Raw genomic sequence first — 20,372 nt, 5'->3', positions numbered from 1 at the left:
CACAGCCCCAACTCAGACAGGGGTTCCCCCCTCCCAGCTCTTCCCATGCACACAACAAGAGGACGGGGAGGCACCTGTAGCACACTCCTGCCATAACCACTGAGATTTTATTCATTTACAGTCTCTCCGCGCACAAAACAAAGCCTCAGGATTATCCAGTGGTAGGGCATGCAGGGAAGCAAAGCCAGGAGTGCTCAGCCCCACACGGTACCCACCCCAGACTCAGGTGTGACAAACCACCACAACCAACTAGTGCCCTTTCACTGGAAAGATGCACCAATTCAACCCAAACTGGGGTTTTGGGGTCACAGTGTTTAGGTTTGGAGAAAGGGACAGCCTGACCCGTATACACAGCCCAGATAATTCCTGGGCACCTTTGCTCCTTTCCACCTGTGACACACAAGGCCACTTTTGCTAGTCCTGTCCTCACTGTATCCTGTCTTGTGTGATTCAGGCACAATTATGCCACAAATCCCTGCTCTGCTCCTGGCAGCAGGCAAGGGAGCAGAGGGGCAACAGACACTTGGGCGAGGCTGCCATCCCTGGCTAATGGGGTCTGCAAAGCTGTGCTTGGGGTTAAGCTGGAGCAGAGAGAGGTTTGTGCTGCAGGTTGCAGGTTAAAGTTTGTTGCCATCTACTGAAATCCTTTTCCCCAGTCCCGTGGCACACCTGAGATAACATCCCCCAGGACAAAAAAACCTCAAACAACAATGAACAAACAGGCTCTAAAAGCTACTGGAAAGCAAAAATCACAGCAGCCAGGAGCAGGAGGAATCCCACCACAGTCAGAAGAGAAGGGAAAGAGCTGGAGGAGGCAGCAGGGACTCTCGTTCTTGTGGGCTTCAGGACGCGGTCCCACTGGGTGAGGATGGCCTGCCGTGCCCCCTCCCAGCGCCCAGGACCCCCCAGTCGGTACTGGTAGGGGGAGCAGGGGCCAAAGAAAATGGTGAGGGCCAGCCGAGGGTCTGTGCAGAGCAGCCCCAGCACACTGGGCTTGGCACCGATGAAGGAGGCGAGCGTGTCCAGATAGACCAGCCACTCGGTTTTGAGGACTTCATCAAAGGTCAGACCAAACCTTAATGAATGAGAGAAGAAAAAGAGGCAGGAGAAAGATTGGTGTCAGCAGGGCTTAGAGGAACTGGAGTGCAGGTCCTCTGCATCCTTGTTGTTATTGTATCTGGGTTCCTTTTAGGAAAGGAGTGGATGCACATGCAGTGGGAACCAGATCCTGTCCATGACACAGCACCTGTAAAGTGATGCTGGCTCATGTCAAGCACTCAGTCTTTCACTTCGTTATTCGCAAGTTCCACCTCTTTCCCCCCTTCACCTTGGAGTCTTTGTTAACAGACTTCGGCAAACCAGTTTTGAGTTTTTTTTCAAAACAAACAAACAAAAAGCCTAAATCCAACCCCCTTTGCTTTCTGCAGAGAAGTAATGTGCAGCATGAGAAAGGTGGCACACTTTGATATTCCTCATATACATTTCCACCAAGTATTGCACAAATACACAGTGACCTGGAGAATTGCTTCCAGTTCACCTTTTCTGCAGAATTCACAGCTTCATGTCCCACCTTCAGTGGGCTGAAAAAAGCCCACATCCATTTAGCCTTGTATTGTACAGCCTCTGTTCTGTGCGATTCTGTATTTCACTCTTCTATACATTGTCTCCTTTAGCTATTTAAGTGAAGCATCCAGTTTCCTGGGATTATCTCATTCATTCCCTAATCCTTCTTAGCCTTTTGCCAGCCTGTGAACCATGCAGCAGTGTGCTCAGATACCTGTTCACACTGAGTCAGGTCTCCCTGCTGAGAGATGAGACAATCTGTGTTATCCTCATTGGTTGTGGGTTGGCTTTTTTCCCCCCCCAGCTGAATTACTTTGCATCTATTACCATTAATTTCTCTGCTATCTTGTCTCTCAGTCCCTGGGGATCCTGGCACTCTTCCCCAACTCCCAAGCAAGCTTTAGCCTTGGGTACCCTGAACTCATTTCTTCCTGTCACCAATACGCAAAATATCAGTGTAAAATCAAAGGTTACATTGGCTCGATGCAAGTGAGTAAAGGGGAAGCTGGATCTGGGAATCCTCCTCTCTCCTCTGTCATATGTACAGGGAACAGGCACGGAGGGAGAGCCTGCGTGTTGCTGCCCCAAAAACTCCAGGGATTTTTTAACCCACCAAGAATCCTTTGGGGCTCTGGGGAATGACGTACCATCGGACTTGGTTTTTCTTCTGCTCATTTACTTCCTTCTCCATGACAGACTGGGAAGGCAACTGACACAAGCCTGGAAGAGAGAGGAGAGCGTCCTGATGAGTTTACCTCCTGAGGGGGAACTGTGAACTCTTTCAGTGATGCAAAATGTGGGAATCCCTTGCCTGGGAGGGCAGGAAAGTCTCGTTGCTTGCAATTTGTTCAGCAGTGTCAATCCTGCCAGAAGCCAGCCCTCCATAATGTTCCAAATTCACCCACACCTTTTCCTGCTCTCACAGATGTGTGAGGGCACAGGCAGCTGATGTGGGTTCAGATGGGCTGTGCAAGCCCCAGAGAGGATCATCCCAAAGAGAAACCCCAGAGCTTCTCATCTCTGTGGAGTAGTCCTGACCCAGCCCTCCATGAGGTTATTCTTATTATTTTTATTAAAAAACCCCAAACAAAATACCAGCAGGTTTCTTTCCTCACTTATGTTGCTGTAGCTTAGCTGAAGTGAAATAACTTGGGAAGTCTGAGCCTTGAAAATGCTCCCTTGTCTGCTCTGAAGTGAACTTCTTAGCTGTGGGATCTCCCTTGTGGGAGGGACCATACATGTCCAGTCTGAGCTGCATTTTGGGACGCAGGAGGGCTCACATTTGCTCCCCTACCTTTGAAGACACGGCTCACCCAGCGTGCCTGCATCTCTGCCACGGGCATGATGCCTCCTAAGGGCTTAATCAGCCCAAGGACAGCCAGGGTGGGCTTCTGCAGGTGGGTTGGGAACACGTATTTGTAGAGGGATGCGTGCTTGTTTTCCACCCTGACGACGGATTCCTCTAGGAATGGGAAGGAGACATTGTAGCCCGTGCAGAAGACAACAATGTCAACGGGCTCCTCCTCAGGACAGTTGTGGAAAACAACGGAGTTGTCCTTGATCTCCTTCACGCCCGGCTTGATGGTGATCCTGCCTGTCAGGATGAAGCTTGGGAGGTCGTCGTTCAGCACGGGCTCACGCACCAGGCAGCTGTGGAGAGCCAGGGGAATGGGAGTCTCTGAGAATGGGAGACCACAGACAAGCCCTGCCAGGGCCCCTGCTCCTCTCCCCCCCGGGGCCCACCAGCTCACACTTCCTGGTGTCATTTACTCTGAGCAAACAGCCCTGCCCCCACCTCCAAACAATAACATGTTTCCCCAATGTCACCCTGCCCCACAGCATGAGTGATTCGTGGACATCTCCTGCCGCCTTCTTCCCTTCACCCAGTTACTCCTTGAATCATCTCTTTTCAGAACTGAACCGTGCTTTAAGCCTTCCTTCTCTTTTCCCAGGGACCCTCACGAGGAAAACTCCTCTGGGCCTTCCTGGGCTTTTCCAGCATGCCCAAACTCTCACCACTTAAGGGAGCTACAGCTTATCTTCTCCTGCTGGGCTACAAACTCCCCATTGGAGATCACTCCAGTCTGGGCATTGGTGGATGTTAGTTGCTGAATATCTTCTCCTGCCCACACCACAAGCCCATCTGCATGGGATAGGAGCCACCAAGAAGTACCTCTTCTCTGGTTGAAGGCCATAGTTTTCATGGTTGAACCTTTGGTTCAGCTTGTAATTAAGCAACCACCATGGAAGGGGTCTGGGGAGGTTGGTTTTGATCAGGCTCATAAGGCGAGTGTTTAAAACCATATCCCATGGGTAGCCATGCTCAAACACACGGCTGAGCAGCCAGGATCCTCGAGTGGTGCTGATGGTCACCTGGAAGAGAAGAGTCAATGGTTCAGGTGATGAATTTGCTGCTTTTCCTTTATAAGGTAACTCAGAGGGGCACGGGGCAGACAGCTGTGCAACAGAAAAACAGCAACAGCATCTTTAAGACCTCCTGGCTGCTGGTGGTGGTGATGAAACAAGAGACAAGAAAAAAACCAGCTTGCTTTCAAGGTAAGTTTTTGACCAAGAAATTCAGGCTCAGAAAGGCTATTCGTACACCATGTCCTTGCGGTGACAGTACACTGAGCCGTTGTCTCCAGTGTCCCCCTCCCCACACCCCGGGGGTAGCTGGGTGGTGGCACCTTTGCAGCTACACGACTGGCCTCCACTGCGATGTCCACTCCTGAATTGCCCATGCCCACCACGAGGACACGCTTGCCCTGGAACACGTCAGGATGCTTGTACTGCCGGCTGTGGAAGTACTGCCCTCGAAACCTCTCGATGCCTTGGGAAAGAAGAAATGAACTTTTAAGTACTTGAGCATTTGTGGGGTTTGTTGGGAGAACTGGTATAAAAACCCAGTCCAGATGGCAAGAGCAAGGAAGTGCAATCACTGGCCACCAGGGACTTGGGGAGGTCCAGCCCTCTGTCCCATGCAGATAGAATTGATGCTTCCTCTCAAAAATGGGTTCTCAGAGACAAAGCCTCTGAAGCATGAGAATGTATTCATGCCAGCAGGTTTGGAAAGCAGAAGCAAGAAAAGGAAGGGAGGATTTTCCCCAAGGAACCCCTAAAACTTCTCTCCCCAGCCCCTGGAAGCAGGTAACTACAGGCAGCCTTATACTGTACCAGGAAAACAGTGCAGGGGGAGGGATGGCTCGGAGAAATTGCCACTGCAAACCATAACAGCATCAAAGACATGCAATGTCTGCTTTCCACCCGCCTCTGTGACGACATTCCACTGGCCCGTGGTGGCAAAGTCAGCGTGTTTACGGATACTGACAACGGTGGTCTAAAACATGGAAGTGAAGCAAAGTCACCACCGGCACCCAGCACGGGTGGGGAGCAGGGCCGTGCAGGGCACCCATCACTCACCCCTAATTTGATGTGCTCCCGGAGGCTGAAGTGCTCAGCGTAGCGCTGGAGGTAGTCCAGGAGCAGGGCATTGGGCAGGAACACGGGGAAGTCCTCAGGGAAGGGGAAGTCGGAGAAGGCAGACATCTCCTTGGAGCTGTTGCTGATGACTGATGGATAAAGGCTTGGCCGGCCGGCCTCAATGTGCTCCTGCCATGGCACCCTGGGGTGCATCAGCCCAGGCTCCCCTGGACTCAGGGAGTGCAGCTGGGACAGGTCAGCACCCAGCAAACTCTCATAGCCCTTCCACACCCACTGGAGCCCAACTCAACCCTCTCCCCAGCCTGCAAAGCTGCAGCTCCCGAAGGGAGGAGGACAGGAACCGCTGGCTCACCGTGTAGCGCCAGAGCCCCCCGATATCCTGGCTCTGCTCAAAGCAGGTGGGCTCCAGCCCCTCATCCAGGCAGCACTTGGTGGCTGTCAGCCCGCTGACACCTGCACCCACCACGGCCACTCTCATCCCTCTGGTCTCTACTGGGATCCTGGGCTGCGAACAGGGTTTAACCTGGGAGAAACCTCACAGACGATCATCACACTCTCAGGGGGCAGCTCCTGGCATGCCCTCTGTATTTTTTTTGATTTCTCTATATGCTACCCCCAAACTTCATTCTATTTACCAGCACTCTGGGCTCTTCATTTACAAGTTAGATTGAATGTCTAAAATACTTTTTTTCTTTATTTTAAAAATCTATCCCCTTTTACAGTGCACCCCCATGGCTGCTTCCAAACCCCTGCAGCTGCCCTGGAAGCTGGCTTTGAAAGAATGTAGTTGAGCCACAATTCACCGCCAGTTTTTGTTTACAAGCTGTGTTTAAACTATCCTGCCTTATAAGACTTGCAAATATTTGTATTTTATCTTTGGGTATCTGCCTCTCTCAGAAAAAAAAAAAAAATGCACTGGGACTGTTCAGTCTCTGCATCACTGACAGGGTCCCATCACCCATCCCCAGGGAAGACGATGCTGACTTTGACGTGGCTATTGAGGCTGATAGAGGGGCTACAGGTGTGGCACACCTTTGATTTAGGATACTTTTGTTTCCCTTGCAGGGCTGAAAGTTGGAAAGGCAACAGCCCCTGGATTGACGTCCAGCCCTACAAAGCTCCCAGGGCTGCAGTCAGGATGATGGATCCAAATCCTTCTTGGTAGCACCAGGCAATAAAACAAGGGGTGATGGCCAGGCTCCGTGGCTTGGCTGGACAATGCCAGAGCAGGGACCCCCACACAGGTGCCCTGGGGGTGCTGCTGCAATCTGTGGTTTAACCCCAGGGCTGGAGGGAGCACCCTGCTCAGCTGAGTTACTAATTCAGCATATCAGGATGTCACTACGGGTGGTACTGGTTCCTCTGCCCTGAGAAGTGCTTTCAGCTTCCACCAGACACCACCAGAGGAAGGTGTATTCACCAGGAAAAAGAAAAAAGGTCTTCAGTAAAAAAATGGGATTGGACACAGTATTTTCTAAAACCCACCTAATTCTCCAGAACTATTTCAACTTTCAGTCATAAAGCAACACCTAATGAATACTCTGTTTTCCCATGTTGGAATAAAACCTGGGCTTTTTCCTTTGTAAATGAAGAAAGCACTAGCTAAACTAGCTCACTGTTTATGGTCTTGGGGGAGGCCTTTTTTTACATGGTGGGAGCTAACTTAAATCACAGACACCTCCCAGCTACATATGCTATTTGATTCCCTACCCTCTTGCAGAGAAGCTACAACTAATATACAAAAAATATTGATTCTGCCACCCTGTGCCTGTTTGTGCCACACTTTCCACACTATCCCTGCAAGTATCCAACCTCAGAAGTGCCAAGGTGTGGGGTAGGAAGAGAAGGAAAGGCTTCTCAGCCCCCCCAGGAGCACTTACCTCCAGCTCCAGCCACCTGTGCTCTGTGTCACCTCTGCTGTGGGCAGAGAGCCCCTCTCGCTCCAGATTTATAGGCGAGATGTGGTGCTTTGGCAGAGGCAGGGAGGGCAGGCAGCCACCCCCCTCCCACAGCCGTTGCACAACCCATGTTGTGGGAGGAGTGGCTGGAGTCTTCTGCTGTCCTGCAGAGCTGGATAGCCCAGCTTGTGATCCCTGAAAGGGTGGCAGAGAATGGAGTGCTCCAACTGTGTCCTGCAGTCATGCCAGGGGACCCATGGGTTAGAGGGCAGCTCCAGCTGTGGGATCTTTTCACTTGCCCCATGGCCACTTTCCAAAAGGGGGCTGAAGCTGCAGACAAACAGCAGGTGTTTGTCAGGACTTTGCACCCAGGGCATCTTTGAGGAAAGAGAGCTGCTTTTGTGGTCACTGCTCATGGGGCACAGAGGCTGCATCGTACCATCAGCCACACAAACAGTGCCAGTGCCTGGCCGGAGGCAGCCCATGCAAACTGGGAGAGTGTGAAACGGCCACAAACACCAGTGTACCAAGGTCCCAGGCACAAAGAAAGGGGAACTGTTGGCTGAAACATCAGTGTAGGACATAGAGCCTACCCAGGTATCTCCCAGGAGTGAATGATCATGGAAATGAAGGGGATAAGGGTGGCTTTGGATGGGGCTTTGCCCTCAGATACTTGATATATTTAGGGATGACTGGTGAGGAAGTATGAAATCCCTGCAAATGAATACAGCTGGGCATGGAGATTGTAGAAACCGTGGAGAGACAGTTGATAGAGGACTGGGGCTTTAGGAAAACCAGTGTTTAGAAAAAGATAAAGGTATTTGTGCCATGGGGATGACAGCAAAAGTCACTGGGCTCTGCAGAATGAGTGCAGGGGACACAGTCAAAGCTGCCAGCCCGCCAAGACCTCACCTTGTCACTGATAAAGACAGTCCCAGGGCAATGGCCCCAGATTTGATATCAGCTCTTTCAGCAGTTTGAATAACCAAGGAGTCCACAAGGGAGGGGGAGAAAAACCCATCCAAGCTCTGCAGAACAGAGAGTGATAAATAAAGTGTCCTACACAGATGTCTGCTCTGGCCCTGTATTTTGATTTGCAGAGGCCAGTGGGACATGTTTACCAAGGCAAATGGGCAACAAGGCTTGCACATCTTTGACATTGTTGGGATTTGCACAAGCTCTGTCTCCCAGCTCTCCCTCACACTGGACCCTTCTCCAGACACACAAAACCTTGCTCCTGCAAAGATGCTTGCCAGCACTCAGTGAAAAAGAGTAGGGAATCCACTAAGGCAAATATTTTATTCTTTATTTGCTTCTGCTTTTTTTGAGTTTCCCAGCAGGCATTCAAGAGACTTGCCCTTAAAGGGATGCTGTGGCAGCATTCCAGGAGTGGTGTTAGTGCTTTTAGGAGGGCAGTTCAGGGAAGCTTTCTAAAAGAACAAGTTGTTTTTGGCAAAGATGAGCTGCTGGTATAGAAATTGGATGAGATGCCTTTTCTGCAGCAGCTGCCAGTAAGGCTAGCCCCAATTCTGGTGAGGAATCCAGTTCAGAGGTACAGAACTAGATGCAGTGAGTGATACCACATGAGTATAGGGTAAAAACACCTCCAAAGCCTCACTGCCTTAGGGCTGTAGTGTTCCCCTCCACAAACAGCCCTGGCAAGGGTCTGGGCCAGGTGTGCAGAACAAAGTATTAGTGGAGAGATGAATGTGAGATAGCAGGGAGGCAATTACTGTAATTATGCACATGCATGCCAAGGGTGCTGAAAAGCCCTTTTCAGGAAAACACAGAAAAATTCTTGTTGCTGTACTCACCTCTGCTGCTGGCATGGCAGGGGATGCACCCTGCCATGCCTTAGGACCCTTTTCTCCAGGGACAGCCTGTGCAAAGCAGAGTAGAGAACAGAACAGACAACGCATTATTGGGGTTTAGGTGTGGTCTCAGGGCTTGGAAAGCCTTCATGGCCTGGTGTTCAAGCACAGCCTCCCTTGGTATCCTTGGGCCAGTCCCCCTGAATTTCTGTTGCTGCAAAGACAAGAGCAGACAGAGCCACAGAGATCCCTGTTTCTGATGGGGGGGGGGACAGGCTGTCACCCCATCGAGTGGGACCCTGCCACTACCATTACACAGAGAAACTTCTGGGGAAAATGGACTTTCCCCAAGGAATAGAGTGAGGGCAAGTGAGAGCACAAGATTTGAGGAACTGTTTTTCCACTTTCCCTCTACCCAGGCTGGGTCACCAAACAGTTCCATTTGTCCATGTCCTCACATGCTGGGGGCACAAGCCCCATTAGATGCCAGGGGTGTATCTGTCATAGAAGATCATAGGAAGATCCAGGACCAGTGAATACCCAGTGGTGGCTGAGGATGAGAACCAGGAATGGCATTCTCATGTGCCTGTCCGTTGGTAAGCTCCTTGTCCCCTTGAGAAGCAAAGCTCCCCAGCACTGTGGCGCAAGCCTGGGCTCTGCAACAGACTATTTAATCCTTAAAGCAGAAGGAAGGAGGAACTAAATATATCCATTTAGTCTTAATCAGATGGGAATTCACCTTCTCTCTTATGCAGAATTCAGTTTCTGCAAAACTCTTGCACCAGTTTTACAATTGCTGTTTAAAATAACACTTTAGGCCAAGGAGGGGCAAATCTCTGCACAAACAAGTCTCAGCACAGCCCACTTTGCTGTTTTCTAGGTTTGTGTCAGCAGCTTTTGGCATGTGCCATGGTGAAGGGGGAAAAGAAAAAGGGAAACGAAAGTGGAGTTTCTTGTTCAGCCAGTCTCCAAGCAAAGCAGGGAACTCAGCACACCCAGCAGCTGCTGCTGCCACACACACTCAGGACTAGATGGGATGTAAGGTTTGGGCTCATCAGTGAAACACACAATTTTCCCCTCTACAGTATTATCACTGCCTCCCCTTGCTGTCCAGAGGCTTTAATTGACTTTTCTTTACTGTCCCAAAGGTAGCTGCTGCCTCCCGCTGCTTCCTGCAGAGCTGCAGGATAGGGCCATCCATGGAGTGAGTGAAGGCTGCAAGCAGCTGCTGGTGGAAAACTGTATTTCCCCCCCCCCCCATTTCTTAGAGCCTGGATTTTGGTCTTAAAAACAAAAACAAAAAAAAAAAAAAGCTTTTTGCTTCCAAGTCCAAAAAGGCATTTTCCTGCTCAAAACCAAAGACAAAACCCCTCCCCAAGCAGGCTGTTGTCCTGTTTCCTTTACTACTCCCAGCACATAGAGGGTAATCCCAGTGACAAACACTGGCAGAGTACTTCTGTTTCTGCTTAAACTGAGCTAGATATGTTCAATATCCTGAACTCTTCCTGAAACATCTTAAAAAAAAACACTATTAAGGAGACCCAGAGGATGTACTGGAGCAGACATGGGCTGTAGAGTGGCTGTGAGAGACGGATTTACTTGTTAAGCAAGGAGGTCTCTGCATGGAGAGGAAAAGTGTTTACTCCAACATTTTGGGCAAAATTTAACCTGGTTTAATAAGTCACTGTGTTTTCCAGGCATGTAACCTGGGGAATTTGTCAAGAGAAGACTGGTGCTGTTGTTAAACCTGTTGTGTTAATAAATCCTGGAGAGCTGCAGTTTTTAACTCCTTGGGTTTGGAGGTTTTCAAATGTACATTTTACAGCTTCCCAATCCTGATGGACATTTACACAGTCCCCTTTATCACCACATCCTTGTGCCAGGACTCAAAGTGAATAAACACACACGTTCCCTGGGAGATGCACCCAAATGTAACACAGCACTAAGGAAGGATTTCAGACCCTCCTCTCTTCTGAGCCATTCCTCAGTGTTAAGAGGTCTGTGCCTGTCATGTCACAGGCAATAAAACACAACTACTGGAGAGACTGTCAGAACAAATAGGACTTATGGTTAAGGTAACGTGTAAGCAAAATAACCCCAAGGAGGAGCTGTCTGGAGAGCACGTGGTGAAGGCATGACCAGCCTGACCAGGAGGTGCCCTCCCACCACCAGCAGGTGAAGTTATCCATCAGCCTTTGAGTGCTTTCAAAAATTTGCTCAGTGCAGCTGACCCTTTCCATAAATATTGACCAAGCTCTCAGGCCAGGCACTTTGAATGCTCCAATTCCTGCTGCCTTTCTGAGAGCATCTCCAGCTGAGGTGCTGCCTGTGGCTGGGCATTCCCATCCCCCAGCACAGGGGCACTGCAGAACTGCTACTTCAGGCAGAGATGTGCCCCTGTACCACCCCAGCATTGTTGGGGTCTCCTCCCCCTGCCATGTAGCCCTGGGAGAGGGGCCCTGAGGGAGGCACGGGGTTTCCCTGCCCCTGCTCAGCCTCGTTCCCCATGGGTTGGTTTGTGTTCCCCTGCGCGGGCAAGGACCCTCGGTCCTGTGACTGTGGGAGTTCCTCGGCAGAGCCCCGGCCACGCGGCTGGGAAATAAACATCTCTGAAACCTCTACCAAGAATCTGTCCACATATATATTTCTTTTCCACGGGACTCCTGGTTTGATATAGGCATGTTGCAGTATCTCCGCTGTAACAAGATGGTGGAGAATTGAGAGCAGAACGATCCCCGATCCCTAAGCGACTGATTTGTGTGAGTAAACCCTGGAAACTTTGGATTCCTCTTCTTGGTTTTGTTTTGCTATTCTATATCTAAACTATGGAGGAACCGTGGGAAGACTCTTGGCTTTCAGAGCCGCATATGGACATTTATCTTAAACTTAAAGATTCTTGAACAACGATTTGTAAATTTTAGCTTGATTCAAGCTCAAAAAGAACTGAAACACTTCCTGGCATGGTTGTTTAAGAACTTTTTCTATGTTTCTTGGGATTTAATTCTTACCAAGGAATTTTGGAACACCGCTTGGACGCAGTCAATTTTTGAGTCAAAATACATGCCGATGGAAGGATATTTTCGTGAATATTATTTAATTACTGAGACTGTTGAGCAATGTCAGCTGTGTCCTGGTGAAGGGAAGCCTGGCTCAGGGACCATGCGGCCTCGGCCACGTGCACCGAGCGCTCTGCGAGCAGCAGCGAGGCAGTTCCCACGCGCGGGCGGAGCCACGCGGGCCGCAGTGTCGGTGACGGAGTGAGGCGCGGCAGGAGCGGCGCGGCCCGGCAGTGCCCGCCCGGCCCCGCGCAGCGCGTGGTGGAGCGAGCCCCGTGAGCGCCCGAACGAGAGGGGCAGCACACGGGCAGCGGCTGGCGGCGGTGGAGCGGAGCCGTGCCCAGCCGAGACGCGCACTGGAGCAGGGCGTGGGGGAGTCATCTCTCAGGGGCCCAGCCGAGATGCAGCGCCTGGCAGTGGCAGCGAAGCTGAGACCAGAGGAGGCAACGCACGGAGGACTGAGTAGCACGGCCTGGCCCACGCAGCCCCGAACGTGATCCCGGGAAGAGCACGCAGGCACCAGCAGCCCCGACAATTCCAACATGGGAGCGACTGAAAGAGAGAGCAAAGACACAGCGAGACAGAAAACAGCAGCCACTCGGAAAAAGGAAAAGACCATAGTAGCTATGATCTTAGGGATAGTAAAATGGTATAATGTTAAGCAAAATTATGGTTTTATAACAAGGTGTGACAACCAGCAAGACATATTCGTGCATAGAACTGCTATTAAAACGAATAACCCTGAAAAATGCATCCCAAGCTTGGGAGATGGAGAGGTGGTGGAATTCAAAATTATACAAGGTAGAAAAGGGTTACAAGCATCGCAGGTCACTGGGCCTGATGGTGTTCCTGTAAAAGGCAGTATATATGCAAAAAATCGTAGTCATGTTAGACAATATCTCCATTGTAAGTCCCCCCTACAGTCTCCCTTTCCTAATCCCACCTTTCCCTTTTACCCTATGTCCTATTACCCCCAGTGTATTTCCAATTTCCATCCATGGTTTCCCTCACAAAACCATACCTTTGCCAAATGTTTCCCCAAAAATCCCTTTCCAATGCCGAGTGGGGGATGAAAAGGGGGAGGGAAGAAATTAAACCCTCTCCTGCCTCAGTTTCCCCACAAAGCATGCTCAGAGAGTTCTGTCTCCCTTCTGTCAGCCCTAAGATGTTCCAGAGAATCTGTTTGGATATTTAAAGACTCAGGAGGGTGGCTTATTTTGTTTTGAAACTGTTCTTGTTATGTTTATCCAGTTGTTTTCAATGTTAAGTTTTGCATCTCTTTTGTTAAAAATAAACGGGTGAAATGTCGGAGTCTCCTCCCCCCCCCATGTAGCCCTGGGAGAGGGGCCCTGAGGGCACAGACACACGGGGCTTCCCTGCCCCTGGTCAGCCTCATTCCCCATTGGTTGGTTTGCGTTTCCCCGCGCGGGCAAGGAGCCTGAGTCCAGACTGTGAGGGCTCCTCGGCAGAGCCCCGGCCATGCGGCTGGGAAAATAAACATCTCTGAAACATCTACCAAGCATCTGTCCATATATATTTCTTTTCCACGGGCCTCCTGGTTTGATATATGCGTGTTACAGTAATCCCTGCTGTAACACAGCATCCCACCTAGGAGCACTTTTGTGTGTTTATTCCCCAAAATTAGGGGTTTTAAGAGAACAGTCCCCCAACACTAAGCAAGGCACTGCTCTCAGACCCCTCAGGGGTACCTGGCTGAGAGCCAGCACAGGCACTGTGGAGCTGCATTAGCTCACATCAGCTGGCAGACCTTTCACATCCAATAGCTTCACCAGTCCCTGGGAGACAGGATGGGAAGGGACCTTAGGAATGTTGGACCCATCTCCTCCAAAAGCAGCTCTAACTGACCTGGACCACCTTGCTTCCTTCACCTGTTTTAAACACTTCCGGTTGTGGAGACTCCAGCACCTCCCATACAACTCCAGGCTTGCTTTTGGTGTGGCCATCGAGTCTTCTTTTCTCTCCACATCCAAGCCAGGCTGACATTTGGGATAATTGAGAACATTTTGCAGTGTCACCCCTCCATCAATTTCAATGAGAACTTGATTAATGGGATAGAGGAGCTCTAACTGGCTCATGCCTTGTTAATTGATATGTGAAGCTGCTGAGCATTCACAGGTGATCCTGGGTTCTTGGGGATGCTCAGCACTACTGAAGATGACCTCCACTGGCTGATGTTTCCTATTTCTAACCTGGAGGAGGACTTCTACGAAATAGAAGATTTGTCAGAAAACAATACTCAGGAGTGATGCCCAGCACTTGAGAGCATGCCTGCTCCTGGCCCTGGCGTGGGGATAGGAAAGGTCATCCCAGGGCAGAAGGAGGGGAGTAAAGGTTCAGGAAGAGTTAATAATTTACTTGGATTGACACAGATATCAAGCAACTGAAACACGAAAAGGCCATGGACCTCTTGCCTCATCATTTCCCAGCTGCAGTTTTCCTCAAAAGAGAAAAAAACCTGTATTTTGGATATTCTTCTCTCCTCTCTAAGAAGGAGAAACAAAGGAAAGAAGAACTGCAGGTGTGGGAAGGCAGAGAAAAGAAGAAAAGTTCAGGTGGTCAAAAATTCCCAGAGGGAGAGAAAAAAATCAAAGGCTTCAACATTTCTAATGGCAGTAAAAGTAGCTCTGCTCAACATCTGCACACTTTTGATGGAATTTTTGTCATATGCTAAAAGAAAACAAGAAGAGAGGGCTCCCAGAATCCAAAAGAGCATGAACCGTTGGGAAAAAGCACTGAAAGTCTCACCTACAAAATCCTGCCATCTTCCAGCCCGAAGCTGACTCGGCACGGCTGAGGCTGGAGGTGGCTCCCTGAGATGCTCAGAGAGCGTCTCAACAGGACAGTGGGAATCCTGCTGGGGACAACCTGCAGCGGCAGGAGCTATAGGAGGTCAATGGCACAGTCTGCCTTGGCGTGTGCCATGACCCCGGCGCCACGCACAGCTAGCGTGATTGCCCCTCTGTGTGTCCTGGCTGCCAGCAAGGCTGATGGCTGCCGCACCGGGACACGTCATTCCTGAACAGAGGGCAGATGGGGGATAAGGCTGGCCACCACAGCCAGTCCCGGTGCAGCCATTCCCAACCTTTCCACTGGGAGCAGCAGCAAAGCAGAGAGGAAAAATCCTCCAGTTTTGATCCCTTTGCTGCCTGCAAAGGCTCTCTGAGGCAGGAGCTGGAGGGATGCTCAGCCCACCGCCTGGCTGCAGGGCTGGGCAGCAGCTTGCCCACGTGCTGTGCTGCTCATGCCTCGGCTGGATGTGGCACAACACCCACAGCAAGAGCCAGATGCTTCCCCAAGGAGCATTCCAGCTGAAACAGCTGGAAACAGGATTCCTCACTGCGCCAAAAAGGAATAAACCTCAGCACAGCGCTTTGACCGTAGAGCTGCAGCTGGGCTCCCGACTGCTGGCAGCCAGGGATGAACCAAACTCGCCAGAGACGCCGCTGGCCCAGCTGGGAGCACTGGGACCCCGCGCCCCACAGACGCCCACAGCTCCCGTGGGGCCAGGGATCGTCCTCTCCTCCCACATCCCTCCGGCTCCACTCGGCCCTTTGATGTGCAGCTGCATTGTTCCACCATCTCTGAAGTCTGAAATGAGAAACACCCTGTGCGGAGGCTGGGCAGAGCCCTTGGGAGCTGCCAGCAGTGCCATGGCAGCCAAGGCTGCTTGGGGGACAATAAATCTGCAGCTGGAGCAACACAAAGCGAGGCACAAGAACATTCCCCTCGCGTTGGTTCTGCTCTAATTGCATCCCCAGCCAGCTCTTGTTTTTCTTGAACGCAGCTTAAGATCCATTTTTCATTTGCTTTTCCACACCCTTCTCCCCCATTTTTGTTTGTGAGCAAAAATCCTTCCAAGAAAGGGCTGCAGGACTGTTCCAAATAGGTTTAGGGTTGATGAATGGAGCATCCTAAGGGGAAGCTAACACCTTGTGATAGGGAAGAAAATGTAAAGGTGTCTCTTCACCCTCCTTAAGCTTCCATCTGCCCTGAAGGTTGGTTTTGCCATTCCCTAGGGAGCTGTTCTGATCCACACCCTTTCAGTGGAGACAGGAGTTCTGAGGGCATCATTCACCCTCAGCTTCACAGCTCACCAGTCACCTTCCCAGACAAGGACAAATCAAACAAAAAACCCACCTTGCCTCTCATGAAATCACTTTTAGGCACAGCAGTTGCAACAGAATAACACATCTCACTGCATCTATCTCAAAGACATCTCTCCTCTTAAGCCTTTCCCCCTACACTGCCACCCAGCCTTGGAGCTTGGTGGCCTGCAGACCTCCAGTCCATTTCCACACCTTCTCTGGGATCTGTCCTTAGGCAGATCCTCTATCCTCTTTTTTTCTTGTTCCTGCCTATGTGTTGTTTTCTAGAGGTGCTACCTGGATTCAGGCAGGACTACTCTTAGAGCACCAGAAACTGCTGAGAGCATTGGGTGAAACCTCACAGGAAGCCACAACCACCCTGTCACAGCATAAGCTGCTTTAGGGTACCTGGCTTTCAGGACACCACACAAAATAATCCTTTCCTTGGACAGTCACCAGGCACGAAGGTGCCCAGTGTTCACCTGGCTTTGGCTCTGCTCCAAGCCTTACATAACCCAGCTGGGAGGAGCAGAGACCACAAGGACTCGTGTCTGGAATGCCTTTGCTGTAGCCCTGGTGAAGCACAGCTCTGTCCAGCAATACATGTGCCATGCAGGGGGCTGCTTGCAGCTATTGCTGTTGAATTTCTACTGGAGCCAGAGGGGCTGCAGACATGGAGAACCCATGGGATCTGCTCCTAAATACAGGAAATCATCCCAAGGGTTATTCTTCCTTCAATAAAACACTTTTCCCCTGGTTGCCTCTCCTACCCATGTCCTGCCAGGATTTTGTCAGTGACCTCCCTAGGGAAAGGGCTGTCCTCTGTCACCAGTGTGCAAGCCTTGCTTTGAGCCCCAAGTCTTGGTGAGGTCCCAGGCTGGGATTTCAAGGTTTGACCTGTTTTTCTGCATAAGGAACAAACATAGCCTTTGTTCAGCAAAAGGACACCAGCAGCTCAAGTTTTAGCACAAAACTGCTCCAGGATACTTTGTGACCGCACCTGCCTGAACAGGCTTTGTGGGTTTAACAATCACATATTTCCTGATAACTATCCATGCTTTCTCTTTGGTCCTTGGGAGAGGGGTACCCAGCAGAAGGTATCTGGTTCAACCCCCCTGGAACAGGAAGGCTTCAGTGAATAACCCCTGTGAATAACCCCAGAGCAAACCTCTCACCCTCACCTCCTGCCTTCCAGCCCCAGTGGCACAGACGAGTTGCAAGTTGCCGTCCGTGGGCTGAACCACTGCATTTTACTCGTGTACCTTGCAGAAAGGCAAGGATCCCCTCCTTGCTTCAGCAGAGGAATTTTCCAGAGGTTTAGGCCATTCAGTGGGATAAGGGCTGCAAAAGAAGGCAGGCTGATCAAGCCCAGCACCTCCAGGGCTGTGTTTCCATGTGGGCAGCTCTTGTCCCATCTCCTTCAGTGGAGCTGAGAGCCAGAGTGCAGGCTGGTGCACACCCAGAATGTCCAAGCCCTCCCCATTATGCCATAATCACTGAAGGCTGGCAGGGTGATGTGCTCCTCAGGAGCCAGAGATGGGCTCTTGCAAGCTGGATATCTTCAATGCTTTCCTGGCTGCTTCCTCCAAGGCAGAGCAGGAGCACGATGTCCAGCCAGGTCCTCACAGTCTGGGGGAAAAGCTGTTACTTTACCCTGGAGATTTCTGGCCTATTTGCCCGCTGTAAAGGGGAAAAAAGTTAGACTTTAAAAAAAAGCCTGACGTTCATCTCGAGCTCCCTCTTGTGACTTCTGTGTCAAGGCTCCTCTAATCCGTACTTGGATAAAGCTATCCTACAGTCACTCTGGGAATATTTATAGCTCCCAGTCATCTATTAGAATTACTTAACACACAATTACAGCAAAATGTGTCCAGATGCTTAAACAGGCATTGACATCACACACATGATCCAGTTCATCCTACTCCTGTGCCAGGGAACCTGGGAGAAATGCTGAATCAACAGGTGAAATACTACTGCCTTTTCCATTCAAAGCCTGGATCTTATCATACAAAGGTACACCTTGCATTCGGGTTTTCATATCCACACTCTCATTCCAGCTGAGTCTGTCCTTTCAGGATGCTAAATCATTGCTGCCCTAGGGAAGGCAGCCCAAAGGAGCTTCCCTAGCACCCTACATTTTATTTGCCCTGTAGATTGCTTTCTCCAAGTTGTATTTGGTCATGTACCCCATAACTCTGTGAGCTGGTTTATGTATTTATATATTTTATCATCTCCCTTTATCACATACTCAAAAGCAATATCCCTACTGCTAGGATGTTTTTATGTTGTATTATTTATTCTACTACCTCTACACCCACAGCCTGTTTATACTTCCCATTTCCAGACAGTCCTAATGATCAGATAGGTACTGAGACAAAAGCACCAAATTCCTGATGGTACAAAGCCAAACACTTTGACCAGCAGTGGGTGCAACACAGGTCTCTTGAGTTTGGGACTTGCACTTCCACACACCTACATAATTCTGCCCTTTTTTGTGTCCACTGCACATCTACTGAATAGAAGCTGGCAGCTTTTGGGTGGGGAGGACTCGTGGCTGTCACTTCTCCTTCAGTGCCTTCTCACAAGCAGATCCCTGCTCCATGAACGTATCAGCCCCTTGCAGCCCAGGAAGCTGGAGAGAACTATCTCTGCATGGCAAACCACTGCTGGGGCTGTTCCCCTGTGGTTTGTTGCCCCAAGAGCTCTCCTGTGCTGGGATGGATGAGCAATTCTGTTAGCTGAGCCCATCCCAAGCAACAGATGATCAGGACTGATTTCTTTCCATGCCAGTGCCCTTTCCCATTGTCTTCTTGCCGTTGCTCTGCCTGTTGTGCAAAGCTTGCAGAAATAACCTCAGAACAGTTCCTGGCCTTTTTGCTGTAGGGATATTGCTAAATCATATTATTCTTGCTGTCATGCTAGGAAAAAAAATTATCCACTTCAGTACAACCATTAACCATAATTAGTGCTCAGTTGCACACACAATCTGGAATGAAGGGATCTGATCTTCTGCTACCAGTCAATAAATCTCTCCTAGTGTGCAGGGAGCAGACAGCAAAGTGAGCAATCACTCATTTTTGCTCCTGTAACTACTTTTAAATGCCCTGCCAACAAGCTCACAAAAATATTTTTCCCCGTTTTCTGTACCAGCAGTTTCTCTTCACAGCCAGTGTCTCCTGCTGTTGGATTTCCCTGGGTCACCAGCCTGGGAGACTAAGAGCCAGGCACTTCAGGAGCCTTGACAGATGAAGCCTTGAAATACTTGGGTATCTAAAGTAGAAAATCCCCCCGTCTCATGGCAGAATGCTCCTGACCCATGCCCTGCTTACTTGGTGTGTCTGGGAGCCACTTTGTGCTGGGACTCACAGGGCTGCTACAGCATCTTCTGCTGCTGAGGCTGCTGCCTTCCAGCAGATCCTTTACATCTCTCGCTGCTCAACAGCCACTGAAATAAAAACAAAAAAAATAAAACCAAAAAATTACACGCACACACACCTCTAAGACCTCCCATGGAATTATGAGACATTTTTCAAGCTGTTTGCACTTGGCTAAGTGACACCACTATCTGGCCCACACAGTGCTGGGTTTTTCCTCTGCTGGGGTTTTAAGGAGCTGATGGAAGATGTTGCCTCAAGGTTTGAGTTCATTTGCATTAAAATACCAATTCACTCACCTTTTGAATTTTTAAGTCTGCCTCTGTCCTCAGAAAGAGCCTGGAGCCCTCCATGAGCGGTGCAGAAGTTGCTCTTCTCACACTGCCTCTGCATGGGGCAGTCCAGGGACATGTAAAAGGACAGCAGAGTCTGCTGGTGGCTTTCCAGGTTAGCACAGCTCTGTGCTGAGTCTGCAGGCACTCAGACTTGGCCAGGACAGCCATGGAGCACACACTCCACTCCAAGCAGGAGCCTTAGAGGAGCCATCCAGTTGGAAATTGCTCAAAATCCCAGTTCACTTACCCTGGCTTGGGGAGGCCCCCTATCCTTGAGAAAAAATCAAAACCCCAAGCAGTAGAAAGTTTGTCAAATAGAACCCTTCTACTCAAAATTAAGTGCAGAATTGAATCTGGGCTTGAGAAAATGCTCAGGAAAGGGATCAATGTCTGAGCCTCAACTCAAATAGGGCTCCCAGCCCCAGCAGTGAATGTAATTTGGGGGGTCCCAGGTGAATCTGCTTGGGGCAATTAAAGCCCAGCAGTCCCTCAGGACTGCAACACTGGGCTGATTTCAGCAGCCCTTCCCTTAGGCTTAATCACAGTGCAGGTTGAAGAGCAGGTGAGAAGCATTTTGGTGAAATAACCTGGCTCCTGTCCAAAATGGTCCAGATGCAGCAAGGGATGGATGTGGCACAAGGTTAACAGCCCCAGACTCATTTCAGCCTGGATGCAGCCACCTCTCTTTCCCCAGCTCCAGGCTCATGGGGCACAGGGATCCAGGGCATGTCCACAGTGCCCACAGCTGTGATGCTGAGTCAACCCAGAGCTATGGGATTTGGACTATG

The 20,372-nt window shown here is 50.3% G+C and overlaps 1 protein-coding gene and 1 long non-coding RNA gene across 7 annotated transcripts; both read right to left on the bottom strand.

The window, feature by feature from the left end:
* Positions 1 to 77: 77 nt before the first annotated feature.
* Positions 78 to 6,965, bottom strand: FMO1 (flavin containing dimethylaniline monoxygenase 1). Of its 6 annotated transcripts, none has more exons than XM_069023600.1 (9): positions 6,885 to 6,965; positions 5,357 to 5,538; positions 4,984 to 5,172; positions 4,738 to 4,900; positions 4,251 to 4,393; positions 3,737 to 3,936; positions 2,858 to 3,213; positions 2,211 to 2,283; positions 78 to 1,075 (listed from the first exon to the last, which is right to left on the bottom strand). In XM_069023600.1, the coding sequence occupies exons 2-9, from the start codon at positions 5,480 to 5,482 to the stop codon at positions 733 to 735; spliced, it is 1,593 nt and encodes a 530-aa protein (XP_068879701.1). In that variant the 5' UTR covers positions 5,483 to 5,538; positions 6,885 to 6,965; the 3' UTR covers positions 78 to 732. The 6 variants fall into 6 exon arrangements, with proteins under 6 accessions (XP_068879701.1, XP_068879704.1, XP_068879702.1 ...); XM_069023603.1 differs by having other exon boundaries at positions 5,357 to 5,509; positions 6,885 to 6,958; XM_069023601.1 differs by having other exon boundaries at positions 5,357 to 5,527; positions 6,885 to 6,957.
* A 5,630-nt stretch (positions 6,966 to 12,595) lies between these two features.
* LOC138114215 (uncharacterized) lies at positions 12,596 to 20,077 on the bottom strand. Its single transcript, XR_011152533.1, has 4 exons — positions 19,832 to 20,077; positions 19,549 to 19,636; positions 19,205 to 19,320; positions 12,596 to 17,555 (listed from the first exon to the last, which is right to left on the bottom strand). It is a non-coding gene; the product is annotated as an uncharacterized lncRNA (long non-coding RNA).
* Positions 20,078 to 20,372: the final 295 nt, after the last annotated feature.

This window comes from Aphelocoma coerulescens, chromosome 8, assembly GCF_041296385.1.
Source record: "Aphelocoma coerulescens isolate FSJ_1873_10779 chromosome 8, UR_Acoe_1.0, whole genome shotgun sequence".
Taxonomy (NCBI): domain Eukaryota; kingdom Metazoa; phylum Chordata; class Aves; order Passeriformes; family Corvidae; genus Aphelocoma; species Aphelocoma coerulescens.
Note: the sequence above shows the minus strand (reverse complement) of the source record. Positions and strands in the feature narration are given on the sequence as shown.

What these genes read in the sequence shown, in the direction of transcription:
- FMO1 (XM_069023600.1), bottom strand. Translation starts at nt 5,482, where the DNA reads ATGAGAGTGGCCGTGGTGGGTGCAGGTGTCAGCGGGCTGACAGCCACC. An exon ending in GGCCTTCAACCAGAGAAGAG is followed by an intron (nt 3,214 to 3,736) that starts GTACTTCTTGGT and finishes GGCTCTCCACAG; the next exon opens with CTGCCTGGTGCGTGAGCCCG. An exon ending in AAGAAAAACCAAGTCCGATG is followed by an intron (nt 1,076 to 2,210) that starts GTACGTCATTCC and finishes TCATTCATTAAG; the next exon opens with GTTTGGTCTGACCTTTGATG.